At 41.2% G+C, this 27,943-nt stretch overlaps 1 protein-coding gene across 2 annotated transcripts in view; it reads right to left on the reverse strand.

The window, feature by feature from the left end:
- LOC126236023 (uncharacterized) overlaps positions 1-27,943 on the reverse strand; it is a 109,883-nt gene that overhangs the window by 5,973 nt on the left and 75,967 nt on the right. Inside the window, exons 6-7 of one of the 2 annotated variants that reach the window (XM_049945046.1) lie at positions 21,030-21,128; positions 6,410-6,543 (exon numbers count right to left, since the gene is read on the reverse strand). In XM_049945046.1, coding sequence (XP_049801003.1) covers positions 21,039-21,128 — 90 coding nt within the window. In that variant the 3' untranslated portion in view covers positions 6,410-6,543; positions 21,030-21,038. Of the gene's footprint in view, positions 1-6,333; positions 6,544-21,029; positions 21,129-27,943 lie in introns of those variants that run through there. The other variant, XM_049945045.1, reaches the window with a different exon arrangement.

The raw sequence follows: 27,943 nt of genomic DNA on the forward strand, positions 1-27,943 counted from the left end.
GAAACGCAGTTCATGAAAAGGATAGATTGCTACCCCCACCCATAAACCATAAACAAGGATATTGTCATCAGGAGAAACAAAAATGGGGTTTTATGGATTGAGTGTGGAATGTTAGATCCCCGAACTGGACAGGTAAGTAAGAAAATTTAAGAAAGGGGAACGGATAAGTTGAAGTTGGATATAGTAGGAATTAGTTAAGTCTGGTGGCAGGAGGAGAAGGACATCCGGTCATATGAATACAGGGTTATAATTACAAAGTCAATAGGTGTAACACAGGAGTCGGTTTAATAATAAGTAAGAAAAAAGGAATGCAGGTAAGCTACCATGAACAGGATATTGAACGCATTACTGTAGCCAAGACAGACATGAAGAATGTATGATGAGATAAAAGAAAATATTCAGACAGTTAAGGGAGATGAAAATTTAATTGTGATGAGGGACTGGAATTCGATGGTAGGAAAGGGAATAGAAGGAAAAATAGTACGTGAATATGGACTGGCAAAAAGGAATGATAGAGGAAGCCCCCTGGTAGAATTAATCATTGATAACACTTGATTTAAGAATCATGAAAGAAAACTGTATACATGGAAAAGACCTCGAGGCACCAGAAGGTTTCAGCTTGACTATATAATGGTAAGACAGAGATTTTGGAACCAGATATTAAATTGTAAGGCATTTCTAGGGGCAGATGTGGACTCTGACCAAAATTGAATGGCTGTGAATAGTAGATTAAAACCGAAGAAACTGAAAAAAAAGTAGGAAATTAAGGAAATGGAACCTGAATAAGTTGAAAGAACTAGAGGTTGTTGAGAGTTTGAGAGCAAGCCGTAGCAAAGATCGACTATAAGAGGGACAGGTATACAGTAAATGACGAATGAGTAGCGTCAAGAGATGAAACAGTGAAAGCAGCAGACAATCAAATTGGCAAAAAGACAAGGCCTAGTGGAAATCCTTGGATAACACAGGAGATACTGCATTTAACTGATCAATGGAGAAAATATAAAAGTACAGTAAATGAAGCAGGTAAAAGGGAATACAAATGTCTAAAAAATAAGACTGACATGAAGTTCAAAATGGCTAAGAAGGAATGACTAGAGGGCGAATATAAGGATTCAGAAGCATATTTCAATAGGAGAAAGATAGATAGATAACACCTAAATCAAAATTAAAGGGAAAAGAGAAGCAAGGCTATGAATATCAGCAGCTTAGATGGAAAACCAGTCCTACACAAAGACAGGAAAACTGAAAGGTAGAAGGTATATTCAGGGCCTATACAATGGACATTAACTTGAAAGCAATACTACAGAAATGGAAGAGGGTGTGTGACAAAACAAGCTGGGATAATTTTACTTCCCTTTTGTTTTGTTATCGGCCTCCTTAAAATTATCTTTTTTTTTTTTTCCAATTTTAACTAACCATCATTAACATAAGTTTATATAATCTGCATTTTCATAAAAGAAAAAGGTTGGCCCTTAGTCTTAAAGTATATAACACCAGATCTTATTTTGTGCTTAGTTTTATGTAAGTAACTGATTTTCTAATTTATTTCAACTATTTCTAGTTATTATCTTTCATTATAGGGCAAAATAGTAATTGTTTCATAACTGAAATTCTACTGTTGACATATAAACAAATACAAAATCTGTACTAATTATAAACATTTGGAAGATGAAATACTAGTAATCTTAAAGTATCTATTTAGCTCTATTCGAAAACATGTTAGCAAAGCCAGCACTTAATTAATTCAAAAGTAATTACCAGTTTTGTCAAAAGTATTGTTTGCTTAATGATAATTGTTAATTCCATGATTTAAACAAATAATTCAGTCTACACCTTGTAATAGAAGAAACTGTTAAAAGGAACGAATTTTTCGGTGTATTCAGTTAATTTAATGAGTTAAGTTTTAACTGTAACTTCTGTAATTTAACTTCGAACAATGTGTAGTTTCAGCATCTACACTCCTGGAAATTGAAATAAGAACACCGTGAATTCATTGTCCCAGGAAGGGGAAACTTTATTGACACATTCCTAGGGTCAGATACATCACATGATCACACTGACAGAACCACAGGCACATAGACACAGGCAACAGAGCATGCACAATGTCGGCACTAGTACAGTGTATATCCACCTTTCGCAGCAATGCAGGCTGCTATTCTCCCATGGAGACGATCGTAGAGATGCTGGATGTAGTCCTGTGGAACGGCTTGCCATGCCATTTCCACCTGGCGCCTCAGTGGGACCAGCGTTCGTGCTGGACGTGCAGACCGCGTGAGACGACGCTTCATCCAGTCCCAAACATGCTCAATGGGGAACAGATCCGGAGATCTTGCTGGCCAGGCTAGTTGACTTACACCTTCTAGAGCACGTTGGGTGGCACGGGATACATGCGGACGTGCATTGTCCTGTTGGAACAGCAAGTTCCCTTTCCGGTCTAGGAATGGTAGAACGATGGGTTCGATGATGGTTTGGATGTACCGTGCACTATTCAGTGTCCCCTCGACGATCACCAGTGGTGTACGGCCAGTGTAGGAGATCGCTCCCCACACCATGATGCCAGGTGTTGGCCCTGTGTGCCTCGGTCGTATGCAGTCCTGATTGTGGCGCTCACCCGCACGGCGCCAAACACGCATACGACCATCATTGGCACCAAGGCAGAAGCGACTCTCATCGCTGAAGACGACACGTCTCCATTCGTCCCTCCATTCACGCCTGTCGCGACACCACTGGAGGCGGGCTGCACGATGTTGGGGCGTGAGCGGAAGACGGCCTAACGGTGTGCGGGACCGTAGCCCAGCTTCATGGAGACGGTTGCGAATGGTCCTCGCCGATACCCCAGGAGCAACAGTGTCCCTAATTTGCTGGGAAGTGGCGGTGCGGTCCCCTACGGCACTGCGTAGGATCCTACGGTCTTGGCGTGCATCCGTGCGTCGCTGCGGTCCGGTCCCAGGTCGACGGGCACGTGCACCTTCCGCCGACCACTGGCGACAACATCGATGTACTGTGGAGACCTCACGCCCCACGTGTTGAGCAATTCGGCGGTACGTCCACCCGGCCTCCCGCATGCCCACTATACGCCCTCGCTCAAAGTCCGTCAACTGCACATACGGTTCACGTCCACGCTGTCGCGGCATGCTACCAGTGTTAAAGACTGCGATGGAGCTCCGTATGCCACGGCAAACTGGCTGACACTGACGGCAGCGGTGCACAAATGCTGCGCAGCTAGCGCCATTCGACGGCCAACACCGCGGTTCCTGGTGTGTCCGCTGTGCCGTGCGTGTGATCATTGCTTGTACAGCCCTCTCGCAGTGTCCGGAGCAAGTATGGTGGATCTGACGCACCGGTGTCAATGTGTTCTTTTTTCCATTTCCAGGAGTGTATTATTGTGAGGATATATAAGGGCACAATTTTTGGTCCCAAGACAGTCAGTCCATGGCCAATTTTCATGCGAGAAACCTGTGCTGGTTGGAATCACAACAATGCTTCAACTTAAATGTGAAATAAGTGTTACACAATTAGGCTGTGTATTAGAAGAATGACAGTGTGTGCTCCATACGTACTTATCTATTCTTCAAGAACTGTGAACTTTGTGGTTAGGTTTTCACTGCTTGTAGATATTCAATAGTAAACTATGATAGCAGTATGTGGAGGTTTGCCTGAAACCTAGGAGGCTTATCGGAAGTTAAACAATAGTGCACTGGCCATATAACTGTAATATTGGGGGGTTGTGAACAGTGAAAGTAAAGACTGTGAAACACAAATGTGCATCTGTCGGATACATCATTTACAGTAGATAGTAGTTGCACTTCCATCCCCTATTTTTTCAGCCAGTATGTCAACACCGAAGACAACAAATGAAGAGACAAAGCAGGTGAGCGTCGCTACAGACGTAGATGAAGATGAGAGAGGGGATATGATAATATGAGAAGAATCTGACAGAGCACTGAAAGAACTAAGTTGAAACAAGGTCCTGGGAGTAGACGATATTCCGTCAGAACTACTGATAGCCTTGGAAGAACCAGCCATGACAACTCTCTTCCGTGAGCAGAGGTAAAATACAGGGACTGAAAGGCTATTTACAACTTGTACACAAACCAGATGGCAATTATAAGAGCTAAGGGACATGCAAGGGAAGCAGTGGTTGAGAAGGGAGTGAGTCAGTGTTGTAGCCTATCCCTGATGTTATTCAATCTGTACACTCAGTAAGCAGTACAAGAAACCAAAGGAAAATTTGGAGTAGGAATGAAAATTCAGGGAGAAGAAATAAAAACTATGAGGTTTTGGAATGACACTGTAATTCTGCCTGAGACAGCAAAGGACTCCGAAGAGTGGCTGAACAGAATATACAGTGTCTTAGATGGAGGATACAAGATGAAGAGCAATCCAAGCAAAATATGGATATTGAAATTAAGTCAAATTAAATCAAGTGGTGCTGAACGAATTAGATTGGGCAATGAGACACTTAAAAATATGGGTGAGTTTTGCTATTTTGGCAGCAAAATAACTAACGATAGCTGAAGTAGTGAGGATATAAAATGCAGACAGGCATTGGCAAGAAAAGCATTTCTGAAGAAGAGAAATTTGTTAACATCGAAAATAAACGTGAGAACCTGGAAGTCTTTCCTGGAGGTATTTGTTTGGAGTGAAGCAATGTATGGAAATGAAACATGGGCGATAAACAGTTTAGGCATGAAGACAATAGAAGTTTTTGAAATGTGATGCTCCATAAGAATGCTGAAGATTAGATGGGTAGATCACATAACTAATAAGGAAATACTGAACAGAATTGTGGAGACAAGAAATTTGTGGCATAGCTTGACTAAAAGAAGGGATCAGTTGATACAACACATTCTGAGATATCAAGGGCTCACCAATTTAGTACTCAAGGGAAGTGTGTGGGATGGGTGGAGGGAGGGGGGGGGGTAAAATTTGTAGAGAGAGATGGGGGACCAAGAGATGAATAGGCCTGCACAGGATAGAGTAGCATAGAGTGCTGCATCAAACATGACTATGGACTGATAACAACAACAACAACAGAAACAACAGACTATTACTGACCATAAACATGGCCCACAGTTGCAGGCATGTACAACTAAAAGACTGCTACACACTGAGCTTTTGGCCAAAGCTTTTTTCAGAAAAGAAAGGAAAACAAACAAGTAGGGATACCTCATGTGCACATGACAGTTATCTTACGCTGTTCTGGCCAGACTGTAACTATTGAGTACATCGAAAGAAGCAATCTGGTGTGGGATATTGAAGGGGGAGAACTAGCATGATACAGATGGAGAAAGGGAGATCGAGCAGCGATTAGAAGTTGCTGGACAAGGCTGCCAGATGCAGCATCGGGTCGCTGTGTGAGAGGAGGACAAAGGGGAAAAGACTGGTGGATGATGGCAGAGGACAACACACAATGAGGTGAGAGGACATGAACTGGGAGGTGGTAACAGGAGAGAGAGGGTATGGAAACTGTTGGGTGAATGGTGTCGGGACAGTAGATTATTGTAGGTTGAGAACAGGATAACTCTGGGATGGAGAATGTGTTGTAAGGATAACTCGCATCTGTGCAGTTAAAAATAGCTAGTGGTGGAGAGAAGGATCCAGATAGGAATTATTCTTACTACATATTACTACAGAATATCTTCAATAATATAGTGTCTGCACACCCTCATCTGTTCCTAGATAGAATACTCTATGGAATCACTTTGCCAAGACACCAACCTTCACACAGCCTCAAAACAGATCCTCACTTAATCATCCTACCTGCAGACAAAGGTGCCAACATTGTCCTTATGAATCACAGTTACTCCATGGCGTGAGGTCTTGCCAATTGTCTGACTTCTCCACCTACTAACTCTGCCAGAATAACCCCATCCCAGAAGTCCAACGTAACCTCCAGTTGTCAGGTGTGATAACTCAATGAAAAGACCTTTTTTCCCTTTATCTAGGGGATGCTGACAGACATTCGTGAGTTTCTTATTTGGGCTTAAGTAACCTCTTTGGGTTGAGAGGAGAAATTTTCCATCTCAGAGTAAACACTCTGAGGAGATACTGGAAATCAGTCTCATGACTTCTAGGTTCACAATGAGGACACTGTGACCACTACATTACGGAAACAATTGCTTTAAAATGGTGAAGTTAAACATAAAAATGTTTTGCCAAAAACAAAGTGCTGTCTTGCAACTTAATGGATACAAAACATTAGTCACTGTATTCCTAAATCGATTTAATATCTTTTATATAGAGACAAGTAAAATAGTTATTTTGTGAATTTTAATGCCACAACACATGCATATTAAGATGCAAAATTCTTTTTAAGACAGAACAACAAACCTTCGAGTGGACCTTGTAGTGATCAATGAGATGAGAACGAACACGAAAGGCACGCCCGCATGTGTCACAGACGTGTGGCCGTTCATCAGAATGCGTGCTCCGATGTGATTGTAGGTTGCGCATATCACTGAATGCCTTGCCACACGTTGAACAGACAAATGGCTTCTCACCTGTATGTGTTCGGCGATGTCGATCTAGTTTTCCACGCACCTGTGAAGAGAACAAATACTTTTTAACCGTACATTTTATATGACTTTTTTTTTTAAATTCTTTCTTAATCTCTGAGAGCATTTTATTTCTACAGACGTGTCATTACATTAGAAGTGCTCTGCCCCAAGTATTTTCCCGCTTTTCAAATAATTACAAGTTGCAATAAACAAAGATGAAGGATGGTAACCATTCACCTACAGTTGATTGACATGCGGCACATAGACACACATAACAACACAGAGGCTTAACTAGCTTCTGAGCAACCACTATTTTCTAGTGAAAATTTATAATTTCACACACGCAATCACAAACACACCCAAGTGTGCCAATCCATGGCCATAGCAACACTAGTGAAGACAGTTTTCCGACTTGGCAGAGGTAAAATGGTGATTTAAAATGAAAACCAAGTAAAAAAGAAGTGATTGTAGGAACAACAGGCAGAGAACACATCCAAACGGTGAATAAGGTTAATGTAGCAATACAGCAGTTCAAAAGAAGGGACTGGAAATTATGTTTAAAAAAGCATACTGAACAAGATATAACTCTGATTGTAAACATGGTTTAGTCTGTGTACTGTTTCGTGTGACCATATGTTTGTCCTTCCTCATCTTTGTTTATTGTTTCCATTACAAAATATCTGCTGTAGCAATAACTATGTTTAATGTGAGGCTTTCTCCTTCTCCTTACACCTATCTCTGTTGTATAGAGAAAATTTTGCTGACATCAATCCAGTTTTCTTCCATCGTGCTGGAGATTTCAACTGCACTCACTTAAAAAGGTAAACACATACATTCCTACAACTGTCGTGTTGAATGTCCTAACAGTCCATCACCATCAAAATGTCAATATTAACAAGCTACATTGAATTCTAGATACCGTAAAGAAGACACGTCAAGTTATAGATAGGCATGATTAAAAGACGCTCACATAATCATGCCTGTCTGCAACTCGGCTGTATTCTTTATGGTAAGTAGCAATCTATCTTTTCATACATTGTTGATATTCCTACTTGGAGTTTCCATTGTTTGAAGTCTAGACTGTTTAAATCTATGTCCATGCTAGTGCAGAGGGTGCATTCAGTGGGCACTGCAAGCTTCAAATGTTAGGCAGACGATGAAGTTCCACAGGGAAATGACAAGGAAGTCAGGCCAATGTCCATTTGATATGGTCGCCTGGAGGTCTCTTCCAAGATGTGGTGGAGGGTTTGTTGGAGGCTCCTGAGTGCACTGGGTTCAATAAACCAAATGTGGTACTCTGGTTTGGATTTGAGTAGATGGTTTAAAGCAGTGGTTCAGATGACCGTGTGAAAATTTGGATGCAAATTTCTCAACCTCTGCAATTTGGTGTAGATTTGCAGGAGCCCTCCTAAGCACTACACATGACACGCCTATTATGGTAACAAACTGTGTGACATGCACTTATGGGTTTTTAAGATACAGAAACACCTCCTCCTCCACAGGCCTAAATAAATCTGTTCCTATTTCAGAGGGGGGGGCAAGAATTATGGACCTCATTAATTACAGAGGGTAACATTTGTTATGACACATCATAGGAAACTGCGAAGAATTACAGTCACTCATAAATGGTGCTAATGCCCACCAAGAATTAGGAACAGGAAGTTGATATGATCAGCAATATAAATTTAAATTCTGATTGGAATGTTTATTGGAAAGGTATGCTGTGCATCAGTGGCAAAGGCATGTTTAAAGCTATAAACAATGCAATATAATTTTTTTGTATATTTTATGGGATTAGTACAATTTCTGAATTTTAAATAATTTGAATGAAGACAAGTATTAAAATGAATCAAACATTTTAATCAGATACTTTTATAGTCTTCCTGCATCAGGAGCAGTACTGGCAGGACATTTCTGAGAAAACTTGGACAGAGTTGCATAAAATTTGCTGATAATGTTATAGTATTAGGGGGAGAGTTCAACTTGTCAACTACAGACTCTAGGGGACTCAGGTGATTAGGATGAGACACAGGAACAGGTATTTGTGTAATACCTTTCCTTTTTCTTCTTTTCTTTTTTTTTTTTTTAAAAAAAACCTACCTTGCACAGTTAACAATAGAATGACAAACTGTGTGGGTAACATCCCACATATCCTTACTAAACATGACACAAACTCACGATTCAATTGATGTATAGGAAGGAACCAGTGCTCATCAGGCTGCTATAGCATCACTGACTATAGGTGCAGTATGCATTTTAAGAAAGCTTGAAAGATATCGCTGCTAAGTAAGTATGACAACAAACAGATTTCAGATCACCATAGCAGCCAACATCAAACATTCATCTCTAAGACTGAAAATTTTCAGTATAAATCATAAAATCAAAAGTACTTTATAATACGCCTTGGACAGGTACATGCCAGACAAAGTTCTGACGGACTGGAAAGACCCACCAAGATTCAACAGGCATTTTTGAAAATTGCTATGAGAGGAAAGAGAATTTCATCACAAATTTAAATGTAGCCAAAGCCTTGTTGATACACAAATCTAAACTAAGGCACAACATATCTATATGACAAAAAGTCCATGGATCAACGCCTTTTATCCAGTCCCATCATGACTATAGTGACCCCAAAATAGAGGACGCAGTGTGAAGGTAGAAATGTTAAATTCTATTTTCCAAAACTGTTTCACTGAGGAATAGCATGCTACGATCCCTCCTACTATTTGCTACATAAGCATCAACATGACAGATATAAGTGACCGTATGACAGGAAATCAACTAAAATTGCTCAACACAGGGAAGACAACTGTATGATTCCATGCAAAGTATGCAAAAGTGCCTGTTCTTCTTCCAGAAATCATTAAAAGTGAAGTGGATCCCTCTAAATCAATGATTACTGTACCATAGATCATGGGAGGAACAAAGAGAACATATGCACACAAGTATAGGTTTATACTTCTTATGTCAGTCTGCTGCAGAATTATGGCAAGCGTAGATTGCTGCTTTGTGTGTGTGTTGTCTAATTCAGAAGACCTTGTAGCCGAAAGCTCACTTGCTTAGCAGTCTTTTTGTAGTGCTTGCCTGCACTCAACATCTCTACTGCATGGGGAGTAGCAATCTATTCCTTTCATAATATTGACATTATTCCATACTGGCTTTCCCACCGCTGTAGAGTTACGCAACAAATCTTATGTTCATGCATCAGGGCATTTCTTCTGTAGAAGGTAACACGGACAGAGCACAAATCGATCTTTTGAAAACCAGCTCACTAAGTTGGACCACATGACCCAGAAGACATTACATACTGACACTGCGTTTGATGCAGTGCTTCTTGACTTCCAAAAGGCATTCAGTATACTTCCGCACTGTCAACTAATGCATATAACATGAGTGTAAAACAAGCTCCGAGACTGGATTGAAGAGTTCCTAGAAAATACAGCACAGTACATTGTTCTTAACAGATCTAAATCTTCTGGTGTAAACTGTCAAAGAGCTCTTTGAAGAATGATGGAGTGGCCGTTTACATGAAAAATGGTATTTCATTTGAATCTATTGATGAATCGAAGCACTGCACTGAACAGGTCGCTGAATGTTGTGCAGCAGCAGTTGAATTCAGTGAAACTAAAGTTTTAATTTTAGTTATATACAGTTCTCCTAACTCTGATTTCAGGACATCATCTGAAGCACACTTTATTCTTTCCAACCAGAGTGCAGGGGAACAGGAGCATAGCTACTGACAACATTTTTGTTCATTCTTCATTATTAGAGAGGCATTCCAACAGTGAAAGTGTGAACGGCCTTTCAGACCATGATTCACAAATTTTAAAACTAAATGGGCATGCAGCCCCCCCCCCACCCCCACAAACATATTGCAATAGAAACTTCTTTAAAGCCCCCCCCCCCTGAAATTTACATGAATTCAGTGGTGTGTGTGTGTGTGTGTGTGTGTGTGTGTGTGTGTGTGTGTGTAGATATGCCAACTCCCTCCAGCAATGCCACAAAGTGTCACCACTGTTATCTGGGCCAAAAGTGCTATTATGTAGGTGGTCATAATGGACTGGTTAATCAGTGTATAATGCTTTCCTCATCACATATATCATTATCCTTGAAAGTTGCCTTCTATTAGAATGTTTAGAATGAGACAGTAGCACTAACATGCAACCTGGATTACAGACTAATTGGATAACGGTATCATTTAAAACAAAGTGTGTATTGTATCAAAACATTAGAAATAATGAAAGCTCAGGTGCAGGAGCCCATTACAAACAGTACTAAGGTCTAGAATGAATTCTTTACTCTACAGTGGTATTTGCTTGGGTAGCTCAGTTGGTAGTGCACTTGTCAGCAAAAAGCAAATGTCCTGGGTCTGAGTCACAATTTGGCACACAGTTTCAATCTGTCAGGAAGTTCCAGTACTGGAAGGGCTTCAAAACTTCATTAGGAAGGCAAACACTTGTCATGTGGAAATAAAACAGCTATTTATCAGGATAAAGTTAAAGCAATATTATCAGTCATGCAGGAAGTGTCTGGCCAACAGCAAAAGTTTGAAGATATAAAGTCAATACACAGTGAAAATGTTTTTGTAACCGCATGTACAGCAAGTACCAGTCACTTTTTGAATATTGCAGGTGAGTTAAATAGCCAACATTAAATTAAATTTCTACAGGGAATCCTGTAACTTTCTAAGAAAATGACTTTCCAAAACTGCTATCTGGAATACACATCCTTGATTCTGACATGGGGAGATTCACTCAATAACTAAATTGTTGAAGACTAAGCACTGTCATGGAGTTTCTAGCAGGATACTAAAGCACTGTGCTGCATATGAGGTGTGTTCAAAAAGTATCAGGAACGTTCTTTTTTTGAAAATTATTTTATTTATTTGTCTATACTAATATTATCTCCTCCAAAGTATACCCCATCAGATATTATATACTTATACAATGACTTCTTCCAATCCTCAAAACACTTCTGGAACTCTTATCTTTGGGATAGCATTCGTATATTTCAGTGATTTACTTTTAGTCTGATCTAAGCTTGTAAATCAATGGCTATGTACGGTTCTATTTATGTTTTGAAACAGGAAATTGTCATACGGAACCATATCTGGTGAATATGGAGGCCGCAGCATCATACAGCTTTGTTTTTCACCAAAAATTCATGAACAAGCAATGAAGTGTGAACATATGCATTATTGTGGTGCAAAAGCTACGAATTGCTTTGCCGCATGCCACAACACCGCCGCCCCCCTCCCCTTTCCCCTGCTGCCCTCCCCACAAACAGCATCGAACTTGTAGGTAGTACTCCTTATTGATCATCGTTTGATGTCTTGGCAAAAACTCATTATGCACTATGCTATTAAAATCGCAGAGAGCAGAGCCTTCACATTCCACCGCACTTGCTGAGCTCTATTCAATCTTGGCGATCCAAATGTCTTCACTGGGAGATGGGGGCTTAGTTACAACATCATACCAATACACTCATATTTCATCACCTTTTATAACATGTCAGTAGATCTGCATCGTTGTTGACTTGATTTAGTGACTCCTGAGCAACTTACATTCGCTGTCCTTGTTTTGCTTGAAATTCAATACCTCTGGCTCAAATTTTGTTGTCACTTTTTCCATTTCATTGGTTGTTGATGTGCTGAGGCATACAGAACATTTATCACCTACAACCCCTCCAAGCAATCTTGGAAATGCTTATACCACTCATAAACGCTTGTCTTACTCATAGAAGGCTCACAAAAAGCAATGTCCAACACTTCTAAGACTTTGTTATATGTTATTCAATTTTTATAGAAAAATTTAATACAAATTCTCCGATCCATTCTTAAAAGAAATCAATAATCGCCAATCATGAGCAAACACATGTAACCTTCTTGACAACTGATGGCATACTAAACATCCAATATGACTACTAGTGCACAGATTGGTTTCAGACATGTTTATGAAAACAACAACGAAAAATTGCATAAACTGAACCTGCAGAATTACACAATTCTCAATACTTTTTGAACACACCTCGTGTGACAGTACTGTGCTCTGCCACATTTGTAATTCTTCTTTTACAAAATGTCAGTTTCCTGAATGATTAAAGAACTCAGTAGTGAAAATGCTTTTCAAAATTGGAGAAAGGGATAATGTAGACAATTTTAGATCTGTTTCTATGCAACGGGTGTTTGTGAAAGTTATCGAAAATGCTGTATATAGGATGTCCCATGAGGAATGGTCAATATTCAGGGAAATAACAGGAACAACCATCGGAAGCGAGAAAGCCTACAGTAAACAGGGGCTCTACAATGCATACTTTAAGAGCTATGAACCTTTGTTCAGTAGATGATGTGTTTCACATTAATTAAGATGAACAGGTGCTCATAGCTCTAACAGTATACACTTTGGAGCTCATGTAAAATGGACATTTTTTCTTGTTTTGGTACACACTATCTCCTCCCAAAATAGGGAAAATAAATTGCAGTAGAAGATATTTGTTTCCAGTATTGTAACATGAGAAATTGCTCATAGCTCTTAAGGTATGCATTTTATAGCCCACATTCACTAGACTTTTTTGCTTCAAATGATAATTCCTCTCATATACCTGGATACTGACAATTCCTTCCTCCTGGCACACTTTGCACATTATTTTCAAAGTGGTTTAACAACTGAAAATGCTATATTCTCTTTTCTCCGTGCAGCAATTGATGGATGACTCAAAAAGCTGCAACCATTTGGTGTCTTCCTTGATTTTGACTAATATGTTTTATTATGTTGATCACAAAATATTGCTGCAGAAGTTGGACATTTGGAATATGAGGAGCAGCTCGCAACTGGTTCCTCTGATAATTTCCTACAGCGAAAACTCATTCTCGACAGTAATGAGAACGGCTTCCAAGTTGCTTCTGGTTGGAGCACAGTTAAGTAGGAGTTGTCTTGGGGGTTAGTGCTGGGATCACTACAGTTTCAAGCTATAGTTTCAGTGTTACAAAAAAGTCTCGAAAGTATATATACACAATATAAATGGGAAAAGCTGGTAACAAAAATCTTGAAAAGTTCATGACAAAATTACTTCAAATTTTTATTTGACAGATTTTTACTTGAGAGATTTATTTCGTATTTTCACACAACACTATATAAACATTCGGATGGAAATAGGCTATATATTTTTAAAATATATATAACATATAACTTACTGTATAAGACAAGCTATTGATTAACACTGTTACTAAAAATCTCTAGAAGTATGTGGGCGAATTACTTCTGATTATTCACAATACCCTAACAAACATTCAGATGGACATAGGATTTTTTAAATTATATGTTACAGAAATATATACCTAATACATAAAGGGGGCAATTTGCTAGCCAAAAATCTTGAAAAGTCCTTGAACAATTAATTTGAAATTTTTATATTATATTCTAATAAAAATTTGGACGTACAAATGCTGTATGCCAGCTCCTCCAAGATTTATGTTCACAGGAAATTGTGAAATACATGCTTAGAATTTACAACTATATAGAAATTAAAAAATGACTTCAAGTTTCCGGATATTTTAGTCAACGTCCAGTACAGTAGTAAACTTGGGATTTCATTACTGATAATCTTAAAAATTTTGTAACTCATCCTTTTGAGCTTTAAAAGCCGTCTTTCTATGTCTATATGTATTGTAATTGAGTAGTGGAAGGTTTTTATTAACAAAAAATATTATTTTTTGGAACATAAACTGAAAAAACTTGTCAAGTTAAGGGCTTAATATAATGAAATATTTTCTTAAAAGTTTCCTTCTCCTGTTTCACCCCCTCGGGGTTTGAATTTCCAAAAACACTTAAACATGTAATTTTTTTTTGCTATTGACAATTGAGAAGTCACATACCAGCATTCATAGATGTAGCCTTAAAAATACTTTAGTATTTCTTTAATACTGATTTATTTACAAAAGCATTTTCACCTACTATTTTATCCTCTTAGTGGTTGAATTTCCAAAAATGCTTAAACACATAATTTTTTAATTCTAACTGAGAAACCAAATACCAATTTTCGTAGTTCTGGCTTAAAAATTGCCTCAATGACAATATATTTTGAAAAAGCCTTTCATCCCTTATTTCACCCCCTTGAGATAGGATTTCAAACAAGCCCTTCTTAAATTATGCCTACAGTATACGATCAACATTCTCTCCAAATTTCAAGTTTTTATCCTTAGTGGTTTGGCTGCACAACGATGAGTCAGTGGATCAGTCAGGGCCCATTCCACACCTTTAGGGGTTGCATTTCCAAGTACAGTGAAACATGTATTTTTTCCAGCAGTGAAACACACATTATTTTTTTTTTTTTTTACTTCTAGCTGAGATGTCACATACCTATTTTCATAGATGCAGCTTTAATAATTCTTTGTAGTACTTTAATCATGATTTATTTTCAAAAGAATTTTCACTCACTATTTTACCCCCTTAGTGATAGAATTTCCAAAAATTCTGAAATGTGTCTCTCTTCATTTCTTCTGAGAAACTATATGCCAATTTTTTGTCTTAATACTGACATTTTTCAGAAAAACCTTTCATCCCTTATTTCAGCCACTTAGGGGTGGAATTTCAAAAAATCCCGTCTTAATAAAAAAATTCCTCCTTAAATGACACCTTTTGACATTGGCACTATATAGGCAACTGATAGTAGTCTGTGTAAAGTAATATAAGTACAGAGTGAGTCAAAAAGGACTTTACAATTTTCGAATGATTTAGAAATTTATTGAGACAACTTACAGAATCAATAGATGTGTCATTTCGTAGCGAACACCTTCTCCAAATTTCAAGTTTCTTTCATTAGCGGTTTTGGCTGAGTGATGATGAATCAATCAGTCAGTCAATCAATTAGCACATTTCCTTTAGACTTTAAATAAAAATTGTGTACACAATAGTGCACTGTTTTGTTTTCTTTGTCACAGTCAATTTTAAGAGGGAAGTAGTACTTATGGGCTGTCTATTCATGATTAGAATACTACTATGGAATCTTAAACTTTGCAATCCTGGCCAGATTAAAACGGTGAAAAAGGTTGTTATTGAAGCTACAATCCTAAAAGATACAGCAGCTGGAGAGGCCTCTCCTACACTCCTTATATTAATGATCCCAAATGATTTACCCATTCATTTTAAGTGACTTCATTTCCCAATCATGGTTTTGGTTGCAGTAATCATAAACAAGGCTCAGGGTCAGAGAGAGAATGAAAGAGGAGATGGACAGAGGGAGGGGGGGGGGGGTAGAAAATGGACAGAGAGGGGGAAGAGGAAATTGACAGAGAGAGGGGAAAAGAAGAGGAGATGGAGAGAGGGACAAATTGAGGGAGAGGAGAAGATGGACAGATAGAGGTGGGGAGAAGGGCATTAGATGTATTTACAATTCCCATGTATATTTAGCATTCATGAAGCATTGCCAGGTTCACTAGAGAGAAAAAGAGAAAAGAGTGTCTTTTAATATGACAGGTGATTCTAAAATATTTCTGTTCATTGATGACAGTAGCTTCGTAGAGAAGGATGTTGAGTGTAACATAGGTAAAGTATCAAACAGTGTAGTTCATAGCTTGTAAAAAATAAAGTGATGCTAAATCACAGTAAGATTCAATTTTTACTGTTTCTAAAACACAACTGAACTAAAGCTGACATTCTTATTCCACAGAGTGGATACATGATTAGTGAGTCTGGACAGTTTGTTTTGTTTTTGTTTTAGGGAGCGAAAACAACTAGGGTCATCCGCACCCAGGTCAAAACTGTAGAACACGAAGACAAAGAAAGGAGTTAAAAATGACTACATGTCAATCCCAATCGATGGAAGAGAAGACTGCTGAAAACAGAGACATGCAGAAAGGTCTATAAATACTGAGCAGTGTGCTGGAAGCTGATACCGAAAAACTTTGGAGCTAATGACAAAGACATATCTCACACCACGGTCAGTCCAAGAGCCACCAGTGTACACAAAGGTACCTTTGCGAAGTTCTATGCATACGTCGTGAAACTGAAAGTGATAGAGCGAGGCTGGAGTAGTGTCCTCAGGAAGCAAATGAGAACATCAGCCACCGCACAAAGCTGAGGTGGTCAAGGGTTCACATCCACCACAAAAGTTGTGGGGAGCATGAACTTATGCTGCCGGAGCAAGAGCCAAAAGCGAACTCCCAGAGGCAACAGAGAAAAGGGATGAGTCCCGTACTGGCAATCAAAGGAGTCATTGAAGAAGGAAGCATAGGATGGGTGGCCACACAGGGCAGAAAAACGGCATGGATATCTGCTCAGGAGAAAGTCACGGCAGTAGGACAGCAGTAATTTGGTTGGTTCTGCATACAGACTCTCAACTGGGCTAGCGTAAAATGCAACAGTGGCCAAACGGATGCCACGATGGTGGATAGTATTGAGATAGCGTAAGAGGGACGGATGTGCAGATGCTTAAACAAAGCACCCACAGTCTACAGTTTTGAATGGACAAGGGACTGGTACAAACGGAGGAGGGTGGTTCGATATGCACCCCAGGAAGTATCACCGAGGACACACAGAACAGTGAGGGACTACATACAGCAGGCTGCCAGGTAAGACACGTGGGAGGGCCAAGAAAGTTTCCTATTGAGCATGAGCCCCAGGAATTTCGTAGTTTCAACAAACAGAAGAGCTACAGGCCCAAGATGTAAAGACACTGGAAGAAACCAATTGTGCCACCAGAAATTCATACAAACGGTTTTGTCAGTGGAAAAACTACAGCCATTGTTGATGCTCTATGAGTAAAGACGATTGAGACATTGCTGAAGATGCCACTCAATGAGACAAGTCCATGGAGAACTGCAACAGATGGCAAAATTGTCAACAAAAAGGGAGCCACAGATGCCCAGCGGGATACAGGCCATTATAGGGTTAATGGTGATAGCAAAGAGGATGACGCTCAGGATGGAACCCTGACACACACCATTTTCCTGGATAAAGGTGTCCAAGGCAGAACTGACACGTACCTTGAAAACTTGGTCTTTTAAAAATTCCTGAAGGAAACGGGCAGGCACCCATGGAAGCCCCACATGTAGAGAGTATGGAGGGTACCAGTCCTCCAGCAGATGTCATAGGCTTTCTCGAAATCGAACATGGCCACAGTCTGAGATTTCCACAGAAAACCATTCACGACATGGGTGGACAAAGTGACAAGATGGTCAACTGCAGAATTCTGTGCTCGAAATACACACTGTGCAGTGGTTAGTAAATTGCGAGACTCAAGCCACCATACCAGTCGGGCATGAATCACAGGTTCCATCACCTTGCAAACACAGCTGGTGAGAGAAATGGGGCAATAACTAGAAGGAAGGTTTTTGTTCTTACCGGGCTTAGATATGGGCATGACAGTGGCTTCAAGGGGAATATGCCCAGATGCATTTGTATGTATTAAGCAGAAAGTGCTTGTCTGCAAGAGAAAGGTGTTGCAACATCTGAAAGTGAACAGTGTCTGACCCTGGAGTGGAGGATTGGGATGAAGTGAGAGCATGATCTCGCTATCTCATAGTAAAGACGGCATTGTAACACACACATTTCGGAGAAGAGAAGGGTACTGCCTGAGCTGCCTCCACTCGTTTCCGATGGAGGAAGGCAGGATGATAGCGGGAGGAGCATGAAATCTCCACAAACTGGCGGCCCAAGGTGCTGGAGACAGCAATAGGGTCCACAATGATATTGTCTGCAACTGTCAGGCCGGAAATTGGGGAATGAATCTTGGTCCCGGGGAACCATCAGAGATTGGCCCACATGACGGAAGAGGGAGTGGAACTGTTAAAATAACTAGTGAATGAAATCCAACTAGCTTTTTTGATATCCCAAAGAATGTGACTACACTGTGCATGGACCTGTTCATAATGAATGCAGTTTGCCATCATAGGATGATGGTTAAAAATGTGGAGAACACATGTCCGTGCGCAAATTGTGTTGTGGCATGCCTCAGTCCACCAAGGGACCTGGACATGGTGTGGTAAAGAGGAAGTGTGAGGAATAGAATGTTCTACGATGGTAAGGATAACGTTTGTAGGATATTCCACCTGAACATCACACCTGGGGAAATGTTCGTCGAAGGTCACCAGGAAGGAATGAAGCCTCTGCACTAAGCATGCACTAAGCTACCTTTTGGGTGTGCACAAACAGACAGCATAGGGGAAATGGTTGCTTGAGTATGTGTCAGAGAGAACAAACCACTCGAGATGATGGGCAAGCTGGGCAGTGCAGAAGGATAGGTCCAAATAGAAATAAGTGCGCAATGAGTCTGAAAGGAATGTGGGAGCTCCTGTGTTAAGGCATAAAAGGTTAAGTTGATTAAGAAGGTCAGCCAACAGGGAACCTCTTGGACACGTTCTGGGTGAACCCCAAAGGGGATGGAGCACATTAAAGTCACTGAGCAGCAGAAAAGGGTGAGGTAGCTGCCCAATAAGCTGGAGGAATTCTGCCCTGGTGACATTGAATGACAGAGGGATGTAAACAGTACAAAGGGAAAAGGTCAAGTGAAGAAGGAAAAAGCGAACTACAACAGCTTGAAGACGGGTCGTCAGGGAGATGGGTTGACTATGCATGTCATCCCATATGAGCAGCATGACTCCCCCATGAGATAGAATGCCGATCTCAGGGTGAAGATCAAAATGGACAGAGAAGAAATGCCGAAGCTTAAAGCTGTCGTGAGGATGTAATTTTGTTTTCTGAAAGCAGAGAACAAGTGGTCGCTGAGATCCTAAGAGCAGCCTTAAATCCTCTTTGTTGGATCGAAGGCCACGATGTTCCACTGGAGGAGAGTCATGACAAGGAAAAACAAAGGAGTGTCACCTCGGCGTCTGCCAAGTGCCAGCCTGTGAAGACATGCTGCTACAGGGTACAGAGGCAGGAGGATCCCGCTCCATGAAGTATACATAAGCATTGGCTGTCTTCTGCTGTTCAGTGCAGAAAAATGGTTGGTGGTGCGCTCCGGTGACATGGAGGTCAGCCCAGTGAGGGTATCACATGGCCACACTGTCAAAGAGGATCTTTGAGTCGGCGAAGGAGAAGACCGTTTGCCTTCGTTGGACTTCTTTGAGCCTTTCCCGTTAGCAGAGGAAGACTCAGGTGTTGGCTGGCTGGAGGTATATAGGAAGTCTTCACAGTAGAATTCCTTCTGTCATTTCTGAAAGCCAGTTGTGTAACTGGTGACTTTGCCCCGAGGCGAGAGTCTGATGGCTTGTTGCACAGTTGGATGAGGAGAAGGCAATGCTATCATGACAATGGGCAATTTCACAACCTCAGTGTTGAATTTGAGGTCGCATGTCTGTGTGGCCACATCCTTTGTGGAGTGATATATAGCAAGAACAGTACTGTAAGTGCCGGATGGTAGAAAGCAGGATTTGCAACTAGGCAATAACTTGTGAGCGACAGGGTGCAGTACTTTTTCCTTTACCTGGATTTCCTGGACAGTCCACTCATCGAGATACACAGGACAATCTCGAGAGGCAGCGGCACGATTGGCTCATTGCGAGAAAATCCCCCATGACTGTCAGTGTCTCCGATGGCATGCTTCATCCAACTGGGGGCCTCCTTCACAGGGGGGCGCACTTGCCTTAGGTGATTGTTCACACCTCAGGCCACACCTCCCGAACACCTGACAGAGGGACCAATTGGCAATTTGAGAAGATAGCCGCTCAGACAGTCACCCTTGCCTGACCCTGGCCTGTACCAGGGGGTATGTGCAAACCCTACCTGTCGACCAGCGGCTGGGAGTTATGCATTACCTAATCACCTGTTAGGTCCCAGATGCATGGGCTGGCACTCAGGAGTCAGGAGTCTACAGGGAGGAAGAAGGAAAAGAGGAGCCTCAAACGCAGAACATTCCCAAAAACACCCCAGACATGTTTCCCAAGAAAGGGGAAAAACAATAGCAAGAAGATAGACATACAGCATGGAAGGGAAAAGATGCACAGGCTGGGGCCCCATGGTAGCCAAGCACGAACCTGCCAAAAAGCGGCAAGCCCTCTGAGGGAGAGCCTGGACAGTCCAAATTCCTAGGTGTTTAGGTTGATGGTAAGCTTTCAAGTAAAAGCCCATGTTTGCGATCTTATTCAAAAACTGAATGCTACAATATCTATCATTAGAAAAGTAATTGCAATAAGTGATAGTTCAACATGAAAATTATTAGACTACTTTGCTTAGTTTCATTCACTTCTGACATACTGCACATCTTGTGTGTTAATTATTCCCATTCGTAAACAGTTTTTTTAGGTCAGAAACAAGCAGTTCGTACAGTATGCAGTGTACCTCTTGCCAACCTCTGTTCAGAAGTCTGGTAATTCTGACACTGGACTCTCAGCATATACTTTCTTTAAGGTCTCTCAACATATAATTTCTTTAATGCTGAATGTTATTAACAATATGAGTTTATTCCCAAAAATTAGCAGCTTTCACTCAGTTAATACTAGGCAGATGTCCAATCTGTATTTGGATCACACCTCTTTGACTCTTCTGCAGAAAGCCAAACAATATTCTGCCGCATCCATTTTCAATAACCTACCACAAGAATTTAAAAAATCTTAGAAGTAATCCTTGCAATTTCAAGTCCAAACTGAAGAATTTCCTCATGGCTCACTGCTTCTAATCTGTTGGGAATTACCTGGAAAAAATTTAAGCAAATCCTTTGTTATGTAGTTGATTGTGTTCATATACACACTGCAGCTTGTCATTTGCATAGAATTCATGTAAATTTTATATTATCTATTATTAATTTTTCTGGTGTTAATTTCACATGATGACTTGTTCCATGGTTATGGAAATTAGCTCCTACCAAACTAGACATGTAAAATAAAATAAAAAATTTAGAAAGAGAAGAGAGAGAGAGAGAGAGAGAGAGAGAGAGAGAGAGAGAGAGAGAGAGACGTTTGCAGATGTTGCCCTTGCATGTAAGGAAGTCATAACGCTAAAAAACTAGCAAAATGAGGGAAGACCTACAGAGGATTGACACTGCTGAAGAGTTAGCAGTTAGCTCAATAATTACAGGAAACAATCACATTCATTAAATATCTGGGAATATTCACACGGGGTGATTTAAATTGCAACAATTACACGAAACTAATCTTATGAAAGGCAAAAACTAGACTGAATAGATTTCTACTTACTCTAAAGAAGGCTTGTTAAGGTGCTGACAGGCACAATTAAAAGACACTTACATAAAACTTTCGGCCACAGTCTTCAATAGCAAAAGAGAAACACACACACCATTCATACAAAATGATTAATGGAAAATCTCATATAAAGATGTGAAACAAATACTAAGAAAGAGATAGAGGGGCTGGTCAGTACTTACCTCAGCTCAGTACAGCCGATAGATACACAAAACAGAACAAAAAATTTACATTCCTAGCTTTTGGAACTTTGTTCCTTCATCAGGGAGGAGAGAGGTGAAGAAAGGGAAGAAGGGAAAGTGGATTCAGTTACTCACAACCCAGGTTATGAAGCAACAAAGAAAGGTAAACAGGGAGGGTAGTAAGGATGGAGGCATGGTCATCAGAGGGAAGCGAAAGATATTCTACTGTTAAGTACTGTGCCAGCTTCAAACCAAAGAGGGTGCATACAGAAGTAAAGAGGTATATAGTAAAAAGATAAACACAACTATGTAGGAAGAAAAGATACGTGAATGGCTAAAGAGGAGAGAGAAAAAGGAGAAGACTGAAGAGTGAATGGGAGTGAGGTTGGTTAACGTAGGTTCAGTCCAGGGGGATTCACTTTTGAAGGCCAGACCTACAAACAAATCAGGGGAACGGCCATGGGAACCACGATGGCTCCGTCCTATGCCAACCTCTTCATGGGCCGCATGGAGGAGGCTTTCCTGAAGACCCAACAGCTGCTTCCCCTGGCCTGGTATAGGTTTATAGATGACATCTTTGTGGTCTGGACTCATGGTGAAGAAACACTCCTTAATTTCCTCAATAACCTCAACTCCTTTTCGAATCTGAATTTCACCTGGTCCTTCTCCAAAACCCAAGCCACCTTCCTGGATGTTGACCTTCATCTTGTTGAAGCTCACATCCACACCTCTGTCCACATCAAACCCACAAACAAACAACAGTACCTTCACTTTGACAGCTGCAATCCATTCCACATCAAGGGTGCGGGGCAAAGTCAGGACATGTGGGGACCAAGCAGCAATCAGTATTGTAATTGTAAACTGTTGAAGCTGCATTGGTAAAGTACCGGAACTTCAAGCGCTGATCGAAAGCACCGAAGCTGAAATCGTTATAGGTACGGAAAGCTGGCTGAAGCCAGAGAATAATTCTGCCGAAATTTTTACAAAGGCACAGATGGTGTTTAGGAAGGATAGATTGCATGCAACCGGTCGTGGCGTGTTTGTCGCTGTTAGTAGTAGTTTATCTTGTAGTGAAGTAGAAGTGGATAGTTCCTGTGAATTATTATGGGTGGAGGTTACACTCAACAAGCGAGTTAGGTTAATAATTAGCTCCTTTTACCGACCTCCCGACTCAGCAGCATTAGTGGCAGAACATCTGAGAGAAAATCTGGAATACATTTCACATAAATTTTCTCAGCATGTTATAGTCTTAGGTGGAGATTTTAATTTACCAGATATAGACTGGGACACTCAGATGTTTAGGACAGGTGGTAGGGACAGAGCATCGAGTGACATTATACTGAGTGCACTGTCTGAAAATTACCTTGAGCAATTAAAAAGAGAACTGACACGTGGAGATAACATCTTGGACCTACTGATAACAAACAGACCCAAACTTTTCGACCCTGTAAGTGCAGAACAGGGAATCAGTGATCATAAGGCTATTGCAGCATCCCTGAATATGGAAGTAAATAGGAATATAAAAAAAGGGAGGAAGGTTTATGTGTTTAGCAAGAGTAATAGGAGGCAGATTTCAGCCTTCCTAACAGGTCAAAACGAAAATTTCTGTTCCGACACTGACAATGTTGAGTGTTTATGGAAATAGTTCAAGACAATCGTAAAATGCGTTTAAGACAGGTACATGCCGAGTAAACCTGTGAGGGATGGGAAAAACCCACTGTGGTTCAACAACAAAGTTAGGTTGGTTGGTTGTTTGAGGTTTAAGGGACCAAACAGCGAGGTCATCAGTCCCTTGGCAACAAAGTTAGGAAACTACTGTGAAAGCAAAGAGAGCTTCACTGCAAGTTTAAACGCAGCCAAACATCTCAGACAAACAGAAGCTAAACGATGTCAAAGTTAGCATAAGGAGGGTTACGCGTGAAGCGCTCAGTGAATTCGAAAGTAAAATTCTATGTACCGACTTGACAGAAAATCCTAGGAAGTTCTGGTCTTATGTTAAATAAAGTAAGTGGCTCGAAACAGCATATCCAGACACACCGGGATGATGATGGCATTGAAAGAGAAGGATGACACGCATAAAGCTGAAATACTAAACACCTTTTTCCAAAGCTGTTTCACAGAGGAAGACCGCACTGCAGTTTCTTCTCTAAATCCTCGCATGAACGAAAAAATGACTGACATCGAAATAAGTGTCCAAGGAATAGAAAAGCAACTGAAATCACTCAACAGAGGAAAGTCCACTGGACCTGACGGGATACAAATTCGATTCTACACAGAGTACGCAAAAGAACTTGCCCCCCTTCTAACAGCCGTGTACCGCAAGTCTCTAGAGGAACGGAAGGTTCCAAATGATTGGAAAAGAGCACAGATAGTCCCAGTCTTCAAGAAGGGTCATCGAGCAGATGGGCAAAACTATATGCCTATATGTCTGACATCGATCTGTTGTAGAATTTTAGAACATGTTTTTTGCTCGCATATCATGTCATTTCTGGAAACCCAGAATCTACTCTGTAGGAATCAACATGGATTCCGGAAACAGCGATCGTGTGAGACCCAACAAGCTTTATTTGTTCACGAGACCCAGAAAATATTAGATACAGGCTCCCACGTAGATGCTGTTTTCCTTGACTTCCGGAAGGCGTTCGATACAGTTCCGCACTGTCACCTGATAAACAAAGTAAGAGCCCACGGAATACAAGACCAGCTGTGTGGCTGGATTGAAGAGTTTTTAGTAAACAGAACACAGCATGTTGTTCTCAATGGAGAGATGTCTACAGACGTTAAAGTAACCTCTGGCATGCCACAGGGGAGTGTTATAGGACCATTGATTTTCACAATATATAAAATGATCTAGTAGATAGTGTCGGAAGTTCCATGCGGCTTTTTGCGGATGATGCTGTAGTATACAGAGAAGTTGCAGCATTAGAAAATTGTAGCGAAATGCAGGAAGATCTGCAGCGGATAGGTACTTGGTGCAGGGAGTGGCTTCTATAAAATATCTGGGAGTATGCGTGCGGAACGATTTGAAGTGGAATGATCATATAAAATTAATTGTTGGTAAGGTGGGTACCAGGTTGAGATTCATTGGGAAAGTCCTTAGAAAATGTAGTCCATCAACAAAAGGAGGTGGCTTACAAAACACTCGTTCGACCTATACTTGAGTATTGCTCAACAGTGTGGGATCCATACCAGGTCGGGTTGACAGAGGAGATGGAGAAGATCCAAAGAAGAGCAGCGTGTTTCGTCACAGGGTTATTCGGTAAGCGTGACAGCATTACGGAGATGTTTAGCAAACTCAAGTGGCAGACTCTGCAAGATAGATGCTCTGCATCGTGGTGTAGCTTGCTGTCCAGGTTTCGAGAGGGTGCGTTTCTGGATGAGGTATCGAATATATTGCTTCCCCTACTTATACCTCCCGAGGAGATCACGAATGTAAAATTAGAGAGATTCGAGCGTGCACGGAGGCTTTCCGGTAGTCATTCTTCCTGCAAACCATATGCGACTGGAACAGAAAAGGGAGGTAATGACAGTGGCATGTAAAGTGCCCTCTGCCACACACCGTTGGGTGGCTTGCGGAGTATAAATGTAGATGAAGATGTAAATGAAGTGTTCTATGTGCATCTTTAATAGCAAATTAAATATTATTGTGATTGAAATGATTTCTTTTGTATGTACTTATGGGGTATTTTTACAAGTCCCTGTGAGCAGTAAGTTGTAAATCAGTTGCTTTCTCTGAATTTAACCCCGAAGTGGGTGCACCGATGGTAAGTGTGCCAATCACAAATAACACTGTCTTATACCATTGAAATGTTGTGTAACAGTTGCAAGCCCATACCTATTATTCCTTCATTACTGCTTCAGCTACCACACTGTCAAAGTTGTGCTGTCATATGTCCAAGTGAACAACAGTAATATAAAATAAACAGTGCGCTTGGCAAGAAAAACTTGCAATCCATGCAATAAAATGATCCAGATTTTGAGCTAGTGGTACAATCCCACAATGAGGCAGTTGTAAACGAGATAACTAGCAATCGAATAAGTGCTTGGCTATGATCTGATGCAACTGTGCTGTTTAATACTTCAAGTGTGTCATTATTGTGGGGTACCACTTGTACGCAGTGTCAGAGCGATACAATGAAAGTTGATTTTATTATTGTTTCACTCAACAGTGATTTAGCTCATATAATGTTATGCGGCATCAGAGCAATACAATGAAAGTTTATTTTATTACTGTTTAATTAAACAATGATTTAGCTCATATAATGTAAGTTCATTTTATCATTGTTTAATTAAACTAAGAGTAAACTGTGATTCTGATCATACATGTTTACCTAGGTAACATAAAGACAGGTATTCTTCACATATGTGCAAAGTATGCCGCACATCCGCTCGTGTTATAAAAAGAGGTACGCCCACTTGAGGGTCAAACAGTCACTGGGCAGGGTTGCCTAACAGCAGTTACTGATGGAGCTTCAGAAACTGTAGAGGGAAACATTCCACGTGGGAAAAATATATCTAAAAACAAAGATGATGTGACTTACCAAACGAAGCGCTGGCAGGTCAATAGACACACAAACTAACACAAACAAACACACAAAATTCAAGCTTTCGCAACAAACTGTTGCCTCATCAGGAAAGAGGGAAGGAGAGGGAAAGACGAAAAGATGTGGGTTTTAAGGGAGAGGGTAAGGAGTCATTCCAATCCCGGGAGCGGAAAGACTTACCTTAGGGGGAAAAAGGACGGGTATACACTCGCACACAGACACATATCCATCCACACATGTACAGACACAAGCAGACATATACAGAGGCAAAGAGTTTGGGCAGAGATGTCAGACGAGGCGGAAGTGCAGAGGCAAAGATGTTGTTGAATGACAGGTGAGGTATGAGTGGCGGCAACTTGAAATTAGCGGAGATTGAGGCCTGGTGGATAATGGGAAGAGAGGATATATTAAAGAGCAAGTTCCCATCTCCGGAGTTCGGATAGGTTGGTGTTAGTGGGAAGTATCCAGATAACCCGGACGGTGTAACACTGTGGCAAGATGTGCTGGCCGTGCACCAAGGCATGTTTAGCCACAGGGTGATCCTCATTACCAACAAACACTGTCTGCCTGTGTCCATTCATGCGAATGGACAGTTTGTTGCTGGTCATTCCCACATAGAATGTGTCACAGTGTAGGCAGGTCAGTTGGTAGATCACGTAGGTGCTTTCACACGTGGCTCTGCCTTTGATCGTGTACACCTTCCGGGTTACAGGACTGGAGTAGGTGGTGGTGGGAGGGTGCATGGGACAGGTTTTACACTGGGGGCGGGCACAAGGGTAGGAGCCAGAGGGTAGGGAAGGTGGTTTGGGGATTTCATAGGGATGAACTGAGAGGTTACGAAGGTTAGGTGGACAGCGGAAAGACACTCTTGGTGGAGTGGGGAGGATTTCATGAAGGATGGATCTCATGTCAGGGCAGGATTTGAGGAAGTCGTATCCCTGCTGGAGAGCCACATTCAGAGTCTGATCCAGTCCCGGAAAGTATCCTGTCACAAGTGGGGCACTTTTGTGGTTCTTCTGTGGGAGGTTCTGGGTTTGAGGTGATGAGGAAGTGGCTCTGGTTATTTGCTTCTGTACCAGGTCGGGAGGGTAGTTGCGGGATGTGAAAGCTGTTGTCAGGTTGTTGGTGTAATAGTTCAGGGATTCTGGACTGGAGCAGATTCGTTTGCCACGAAGACCTAGGCTGTAGGGAAGGGATCGTTTGATGTGGAATGGGTGGCAGCTGTTATAATGCAGGTACTGTTGCTTGTTGGTGGGTTTGATGTGGACGGACGTGTGAAGCCGGCCATTGGACAGATGGAGGTCAACGTCAAGGAAAGTGGCGTGGGATTTGGAGTAGGACCAGGTGAATCTGACGGAACCAAAGGAGTTGAGGTTGGAGAGGAAATTCTGGAGTTCTTCTTCACTGTGAGTCCAGATCATGAAGATGTCATCAATAAATCTGTACCAAACTTTGGGTTGGCAGGCCTGGGTAACCAAGAAGGCTTCCTCTAGGCGACCCATGAATAGGTTGGCATAGGAGGGGGCCATCCTTGTACCCATGGCTGTTCCCTTTAATTGTTGGTATGTCTGGCCTTCAAAA

Source organism: Schistocerca nitens, chromosome 2 (genome assembly GCF_023898315.1).
Source record: "Schistocerca nitens isolate TAMUIC-IGC-003100 chromosome 2, iqSchNite1.1, whole genome shotgun sequence".
Taxonomy (NCBI): domain Eukaryota; kingdom Metazoa; phylum Arthropoda; class Insecta; order Orthoptera; family Acrididae; genus Schistocerca; species Schistocerca nitens.